The sequence below is a fragment of the Anabrus simplex genome, chromosome 3 (genome assembly GCF_040414725.1).
Source record: "Anabrus simplex isolate iqAnaSimp1 chromosome 3, ASM4041472v1, whole genome shotgun sequence".
Taxonomy (NCBI): domain Eukaryota; kingdom Metazoa; phylum Arthropoda; class Insecta; order Orthoptera; family Tettigoniidae; genus Anabrus; species Anabrus simplex.
Window position 1 is genome coordinate 365643518 of NC_090267.1, and position 9196 is coordinate 365652713.

General features: G+C 40.5%; 1 protein-coding gene across 1 annotated transcript in view; it reads left to right on the top strand.

The window, feature by feature from the left end:
• LOC136867348 (transmembrane protein 14C) overlaps positions 1 to 8977 on the top strand; it is a 29379-nt gene extending 20402 nt beyond the window's left edge. The window contains exon 3 of the mRNA XM_067144519.1: positions 8618 to 8977. Coding sequence (XP_067000620.1) covers positions 8618 to 8693 — 76 coding nt within the window. The 3' untranslated portion in view covers positions 8694 to 8977. The remainder of the gene's footprint in view (positions 1 to 8617) is intronic.
• The last annotated feature ends 219 nt before the right edge of the window (positions 8978 to 9196 follow it).

Sequence of the window (9196 nt, forward strand, 5' to 3'; positions counted from 1 at the left end):
GTTTGCTTTGCCTGTAAATGGCGCCGCAATGTGCGAAACACCATGGGTTTGTATTACATGTGCGAATTTCATTACCTGTGAGTAGTACCATAATGTGTGGAATACTGCGAGTCTACGTTACTTTTGATTAGTACCGCAACATGAAAAATACCATGGTTCTACTTTCCTAGTGATAAGTACCATTATGAGGACTTGGATTTTGGGCCCCTTTAGACTGAAAGCATCATCGATTCAGTATTGTGCCTTAGAAGCAGTCCCTTGGTCAGTAATACTATTGTTTTACGTCGGTTTCTGTGAATGTGAGGCATTGCGGGTTGGATCCAATGATTGTTTTAAATTCATATCCATTCATTCTTCGTCCTCACATTTTGAATTCTGGTCAGTGGAGGACTTTGGACTTTTAATTTGTCATTACATTTCATCTCATTTCATACCATTAGGGGCCGATGACCTAGATGTTAGGTCCCTTTAAACAACAAGCATCATCAAGAATTCAAGAAATGAAGCGGGCAGGAAAGAATACAGGCAATTAAAGATTGAAATGGACAGAAAGTGCAGGACAACTAAGACAAAATGGCTGAAGGAGAAGTGAAAGTATCTTGAAGGTTGTATGGTCCTTGGAAAGGTGGATGCTGCATACAGGAAAATCAAGGAAACCTTTGGAGAAAGGGAAACAAGGTGTATGAATATTAAGAGCTCAGATGAAAACCCACTTCTAGTGGAAGAAGACAAGGCAGAAAAATGGCAGGGACATACATACAGTTATATCAAGGTAAAGACATAGATGATATGGTTGTAGAACAAGAAGAAGCTGTTGAATCTGATGAAATGGCAGACCCAATTTTGAGGTCAGAATTAGACGGGGCTTTGACAGACCTAAATAGGAACAAGGCACCTGGAATTGATGACATTCCCTCTGAGTTACTGACTACCTTAAGAGAAACCAGCATGGTGAGGTTATTCCATTTAATATGTAAGATGTATGAGACAGGAGAACTGCCATCTGATTTTCAGCAGAATGTCATTATACATATTCCCAAGAAATCTGATGCCAACAGGTGTGAAAACTATCGCACCATTAGTTTAATATCTCATGCCTGTAACATTTTTAGCACATTATTTACAGAAGAATGGAAAGACAAGTTGAAACCAAGTTGGGAGAAGATCAGTTTGGCTTCAGAAGAAATGTAGGAACACGTGAAGCAATCTTCACTTTACGTCTGATCTTAGAGGATCAAATTAAGGACAAGCCCACAATCATGGCATTCGTAGATCTGGAAAAGGTATTCGATAATGTTGATTGGACCTAGTTATTTGGGATTCTGAAGGTGATCAGGGATCAGATACTGAGAACAAAGAATTATCTACAATCTGTATAAAAATCAGTCGGCAGTGATAAGAATCGAGGGCTTTGAAAAAGAAGCAGCAATCCAGAAAGGAGTGAGGCAAAGCAAAGCAGTTTGTTCCCCCCTCCTTTTCAGTGTTTATGTAAAACTGACAGTAAAGAAAATCAAAGAGAAATTTGGAAAGGGAATCAAAATCCAAGAAGAGGAAATCAAAACTCTCGAGATTTGCCAGTGATATTGTTATTTTATCTGAGACTGCAGAAAATCTTGAGAAATTGCTGAATGGTATGAACGGAGTCTTGGGTAAAGATGAAGGTAAGATGAAAACAAATAATTCCAATATAATTGGTCTGTTATTAGTCATTATACATTTTCCAGCTCACTCATTCTTGGTTGTCAATGTTTCGCCCCACTGTGCCAATTTGGGCTTTTCAGTTGGTAACTAGCACACCTACCAAGATGCATGGCTAGTGTGTACCATGAAGGCCACTGCATAGGCTTCTACGAGGGACGTGGTGTCATTTACAAAATAAGTGCAAAACAAAAGTAATGGAGTGCAGTCGAACAAAGTCAGGTGATGCAGGCAATATTAGATTATGAAATGAAGTCTTAAAGGAGGTAGATGAATATTGTTACTTGGGCAGTAATGATGGCAGAAGTAAGGACATAAAATGCAAACTAGCACAATCAAGGAGGACCTTTCTTAAGAAAAGAAATTTGCTTACTTCAAATATTAATATAGGAATTAGGAAGATGTTTCTGAAGACTTTCATCTGGAGCGTGGCATTGTAGGGAAATGAAACCTGGATGATAACTAGCTCAGAAAGAAAGAGAATAGAAGCTTTTGAAATGTGGTGTTGCAGAAGAACGCTGAAGATGATATGGATAGATCGAATCACAAATGAAGATACACTGAATCAAATTGGTGAGAGGAGATCGATTTGAGTAAATTTGACGAGAAGAAGAGAGAGAATGATAGGACACATCTTAAGACACCCCGGACTTGCTCAGTTGGTTTTTGAGGGAAGTGTAGGTGGTAAGAACGCTAAGGGTAGACAAGGTATGAATATGACAAGCAGATTAGAACAGATGTAAGATGCAGCAGTTATGTTGAAATGAAAATGGAGAGCTGCATCAAACCAGTCTATGGACTGATGGCTCAAACAACATCATCATCATCATCATCATCATCATCATCATACAGTGTGATTCCTAGTGTATATTTGATACAAATTTTTGTTTGCGTATACTTTTGTAAAGTAATTTAGAGTGACCATCGGTAATCTAGGCAGTAACTTGTTTGTCACTAAGACTATGTTGGTCGTCCGTAGCATTTCTGTAAATCTCTGAATTGATGATGGCTGGGCCTTCTGTATTTTTTTCTTCATATTTATGGCTAAGCTAGCATTCAGTAAGAATTCTCTTTTTTTTTTTTTTTTTATGTGTTCATATTGCTGTGTATAAAAGATGAGCAACTAGAAATTTCTTGCTTACTACTACTACATCTGTCGCTGGATATTTTAGAATACTCTGATTGTCTCAGCCAGTTTGAAGTTTGTATCATTAAAAGATTCAAATGTGCACTGCTCAGTGTATCACTGAAATCAGTAATTAATACTGTTCTTGATTGGAGTAGGCCTATCATATACATCAAACTTTATTTGTTCAATACAAGGTTATCTAACCAAGTGATAGTGACATAATTTGATACTTTTGAAGTATAGTAGCATGTCAGAGCTTTATAAAATTAAAGAATTAGCATCGAATTTGAATAAGATACCTTTTGCATGAATCAAAATAATAATTACATTAATATATATGTAAGAGAATGGGGAAAATTATAATTATTTAGGTTTTTAAAATGGGTATTTGAGGGTTTCTTTAACAAGTATCATAGAAAAGATAGTGGGATGGTTGCTATAATGTGTAAATACCAGTTAAGTTTCAGATCACAAAGAGGTTATCAGAACCAGTTTTTCTGAATGTACCAAGTAATGTAGAAGAGCTATTACTATTTTTTGTAGATCTAAGGAAGATATCTGGCAGAATATGTTTACTGTGTGTAATCTTATCCGGCAATCAAAAGCACTTATGTTGACAGTTGATTGCTGTGAGAGTTGTGGTAAAGTGGGTTCGAAGTTCAGAATGGTTACAGGAGTAAGGAGTCAGAAATGGAGGTCACCTGAAAAGAAATAAAATAGCAAAGTGGGATTTGATTCCTATTATATGGATGACTAATTTATTTGTAACATCTTACTCTGCAAAGACTTACAATCTAATATACACTGACTGAGCAAATGTCATGGGATAGCGGAGCACTGATGCGCAGGTGTGTTGTCTGCGCACCACACGCCCCCTGTGCCAGCGGCAGTTGTATAGGAGACCTTGTGAGCAGTGGCTGTGCGTGTGACAGGTGTAACATGGAACGTTGTCGTGAACAGGGTATGGTGGTCGGTGCCCGACGGATGGGAAGTGCGATTTCCGAAGTGGTGTGGGAATTCGGCTTCAAAAGTCAAATAAATATTAATGTTTAATTTATTGCACCTATTCAATACATTAAACATTAATATTTATTTGAATTTATTGTACAATTCAATACGGACCAAAATATGAGAATTATAACATGTAATTCGGCTTCACACGATCAACCGTGTCCAGGGTGTATCATGGTTGAATGCGGGTGTCACCGTCCACAACAGATGAACAACCGGCCGTTCAGCCACCCTCGATGACCATGACCGGCGACATCTGAGACGGATTGTCAATAGTGACACACGAGCAACCGTGCAACAAATCACAGCTCAATTCAACACAGGCCGTGCTAGACACATCTCCCAGTGGACAATCCGTAGGAACATGAGTTCTATGGGGTATGGGAGCCGGCGCCACACACAGGGTGCCACTGTTAACCCAACGTCATCGGGCACAACGACGCGCATTTGTCGCCAGTCACAAGGGATGAACACTAGAACAGTGGCGTAACATGATATGGTCGGACGAATCACGATTTCAACTCCACCATGCCGATGGGAGGCACCATGTATGGCGCAGACCACATGAAGCGATGGATCCTACCTGCCTCGGAGGTGTGGTTCAGGGCGCTGGTGTCTCTGTTATGGTCGGGGGTGCATTTTCCTGGTATGGAATGGGCCCCCTAGTTGTTCTGGAAGAGACTTTCAATGGTACGCGGTATGCTGAGATGCTCGGAGACCATCTCCACCCATTTTTGGCCTTCCAGCGCCCAGATGATAACGCGCCACCACGTCGCCCGGGAATGGTTCCAGGAACATGCAGCGGAGGTCCAACGACTGCCATGGCCACCCAGGAGCCCCGATATGAACTGTATTGAGCATATCTGCGATGTCCTGGAACACAGGCTCCGTGCCATGGATCCTGCACCCATGAACAGACCAGCATTGGCGGCCGCTCTGCAAACAATTTGGTGTCAGCTGCATCCAGAGGACTACCAGGGATTTGTCGACTCACTTCCACGGCGTCTCTCTGCAGTTCGCAGGGCCAGAGGAGGCCCCACACGCTATTAGGTGACTACCCCATGACATTTGCTAAGTCAGTGTACAATTAAAAAGAATTAGTGGAACATGTTTTCAAATGTATGCCATACTGCATAGAACAATAATTGACAACTAGGAATGCTACCAGGCACACCTGTATTCTTTACAGATAAATTACACTAGAAAACATCATTTGACTCTCATCATTTTTACAAAATAAATTTCAAGGTCTGAACAGTGTCAGAAACAAAGTGGAAATAGCCAGTCATCCAAATTGGATTTTTTCCAAGTTTGAGAGATTTAGTATCATGTATGCCCTCCATAAGCATTTACCACAACCTGACACCTACGTGTCATACTCCTTACAAGTCTACAGAGATCATTCTGCGGTGTCCGTCTTCATTCTTTAAAAGACTGCAAGAGTTCCTGGAAAGCCTGTGGTGCAACAAAATGACAAACACGTCTGTCAAGCATGTCGTACATGTGCTCTACGGGATTCGGGTCAGATGGCAACCGCTGGCCATTCTATTACTTGATTTGAAACCTTCTCAAGATATCCCTAGTGTCACCTGCTACATGTGCCCTAGCATTTTGTGCATGAGAAAGAATTCAGGGCCAACACCATTTGCAGCAACCACCACATGATCTGGTTGTACTCCTGGTGATAAGATAGCCAGAGAAAATGACAAGATCGGTACGACTGTTGACACTAATGCCACCCTACACATCACAGAACCTTCTCCAAATCTATCCACTTGCTGTACAGTATTTGGCAAGTAATGCTCACCAGGGTCTCACAGCCATTGCTTTGATTCAGGGAAAATCGTGACTCACCTGTGAACAGCACAGCTCTCCAGTGGCGAAGTTGCCAATTAACGTGGTTATGGGTGAACAGAAAGGGAGCTGCTTTATGTTGATGTGTTAAGTGAGGTACTTAAACAGGTTGTCTGGATTGTTTCTTACTGCCTAATTGGATACTGTGACTCCTGTTATCCTTCTAAGGTCTTGTTACAGTTCTCTGGTCTGATGGTATGATGACACAATGCAGAAATAACCGGATATCAGTTGTCATTTTAGATTGTGATGAGTCGTCAACCTTGTCCAACCCACCTGATGAACTGACCTGTCTTGTATTGATTCCACAACCAGTACATGACACAAAGAGATGTAACAGTCATATGAAAATGAATGCTGTCTGTGTATGTATGTTCAGTCCGTCAGCGATTCCGCTGGTGGGATCCTCAACAGCTCTGCCATCAGCTGTCATAGATGGCCTAGGCACCATGAAGAGGCGTACTAGGGAAATGAGGAGTGAGGTAGTTTCCCATTGCTTTCCTCACCGAGCTTGAGTTGCTATTACATATCAGTCTGCCAAGCCCACTGAAATGCATATACCAACCGACCCTATGAGCAACATTTTCACACCATTCATAGCAGGGACTGGCTGCATAAGGATTGGCATTACTAGCATCGCTCATACCTCAGTCACTTTCATATTGTCAAAGCCAAGAATAAGACTTGAGACAGATCTATGAAAGTAACAAATTTGCTCTAGCCTATACCAGAAGACATAGTGCACTGTAAACACTAGGTCCTGCCAGCAAAGGCATGCTGTCTGTGTGGAAGGATTATATTATCTTTATTATCCTTGTGTGTTATAATGATTACATTTTCTTAGCTCTATCAGCAACATGATAAGTCCACTAGTACATTGTTTAGATGTCTAGTACATGCTTGAAGGCTTCCTGCTAAGAATATACAAGGGCTCAGAAAAATTAAAACCAATATTATATTGAAACATGAATGGTAATCTCAGAATAAAATCAACAACTCCAGACACAAAAGAAATAACTTTGTTTTAGTGACTGAAATATGACCATTTCAAACCATAAGTAGTAACTGAAAATAAAGCCTAAGAATAAATAACTGCAGTAAATCCTTAGCTATTTTGTAAAGGGAGGAAATTGGCAAAATTTCATTCATCATGACTGATTTCTGGTGTTTTCCACATTTTCTTCTTTCACAGCTGACAAGAAGTCAGATTATTTCTTAGCTGTACTTCACCAGGTTGAGTGGCTCAGACGGTTGAGGTGCTGGCCTTCTGACCCCAACTTGGCGGGTTCGATCCTGGCTCAGTCTGATGGTATTTGAAGGTGCTCAAATACGTCAGCCTTGTGTCGGTAGTTTCACTGGCATGTAAAATAACTCCTGCGGGACTAAATTCCGGCACCTCTGCATCTCCAAAAACTAAAACCAATAACATTATTATTATTAGCTGTACTTTGAGTATGATCTTTAAGTTTTGCTGGCTATCAAACATCAAATACAAATTGTTATTAATAAATTGTTTTCTTTTCCAGATAGCCTATGTTATGTTTTTACGAATTTAAATTTTGTGTGTGATAGACTGAAAAACTTGAAGGTTAATTTAGTTGACACCAGAAAGTAGGGCTTCCATCTTAACAAAATGTACTTTAGATGTTAATAACAGAGGGGCCCATAAAAATGCAGACACTCTTTGATAGACTAACATTAATGGAACAAAATGACATACCGTTGCAATTCTTGCATGGGGAAAGGTTATTTTGTGTGTTCAAAGTGACCCTGATTAGCAGCCAGACAACGTCGATGCCGCTGAACTGCTGACCGACCTACGGTTGTCAGTGTTGCCAGTGTGATAGCCGCACAGGATGACTCAATGGTTTCTCGTAGCTCATTCAGTGTAGCTGGCTTTTCTCGATAAACTTCATTTTTCAAGGTCCCCCATAGGTAGAAGTCAAGAGGTGTAAGTTCTGGAGACCATGGTGGCTACTCAACAGCTCCTCTTCGACCTATCCATCATCCAGGTAGATTTTCATCCTAGTAGGCTCTGACATCTCTGTGGTAGTGAGGCGGAGCGCCATCTTGTTGTAGGTTAGGATTTTCAGGAGCCCAGTACACACAGTTATGGCGGTTTATAGTACCATTCAGTTTGAATTGCACCTCGTCAGACCAGATAACCATCCCTGCAAACCGTTCATCCTTGCGAAGCATGCCTTCAAACCACTCATAGTACTCCATCCTTCAATCTAGGTCGTCCTCATTCATAGTGTGCAGAGATCTTGGAATGTACACTTTGCAGTCTTCAGAATTCGTCGTACGGGTGATCAGTTTACCCAGCTTTCACGTGCACCCTGATTCACAGATTTTTGAGGTGTAGTAGTAAAATGTTGCAACACAGCAGTGATGGAAGCTGGACTTGTTGATATTTTTGGTCGGCCAAACCTTGTCTTGTGCACATCCTGAACAGTACCGTCGGCTTCAAATTTATCCCGAATATGTTGTATGTGTGGTGGGTGAGTTCCATACACATTACGCCATTGCCGTTGTACCTCCATCAGGTTTTCGTACTTCCAGTACCACTTCAGTACGGCTTTGCGTTGCTCTAACGACAATCTTACTTCATTCATTGCTGCACTGTCATCTGCTGGAAAACACGCGCCAAGATTGTCGCGCCATCACGTGACCGTCATCATCCGTTGAGAAAACAATGGACTAGCTACCGCTTAAGAATTGCAACGATATGTCGTTTTGTTCCAAAGATATTAACTATCAAAGTGTGTCTACATTTTTCTGGACCCCTCTGTTTTGGTCAAATACATGCAACCATTTAATAAATCCGTCATTAGTTTATCCAGTTTACTTTTAGACATTGTTATTAAAATGAAGGAATTTTGAATCCCTGTTGGAAATATCCTAATTTTATTTTTATTTTTACAGTATTGCCATGGTTGTGAGGTTCACTGCTCGTCAGTTTGGGCTTGTAGACATGAAACAAGCTTCGGAACAAGAATAAAAGTCATCAGAGCTGTTTTGGATGCCTGCTGTTATACATCAGTCCCGAACTTACCCAGCATTATTTACAGATATAATCTGTTACAAACCTTGGGTTTTGACAGGTTAAGCATTTGTTTTCGTACAAGGGAAGTTAATGCCTATTTATGACTATCCCTTCTTATTTGTACTGTAAGGTTTAGGATATTGGTTCAGTGGTGTTTTTAATATGATTCTGTATGTGGTTGAAAAGGCATTTGTTATAATAATGTAATGGTATAATAAATGTTTTTGTTTTTTAAGAGACTTTGCTGTTAAAATCATTGTTTCTTTCTGAAATGTATCCAGTAGAAAGCATTTGCACTCCCTTATATTGCTGTTCCAGTGCAAGACTATGATATCTGCAAAAATCATGTTATTTGGAATAGAGGTTTCAAGTTTTCTAAAGGTTATAAACAATGCCTGCTCAAAACCTCAACAATTGCACATATCATGGTCTTACGCAGAAGGTGAATGAATTCTCCT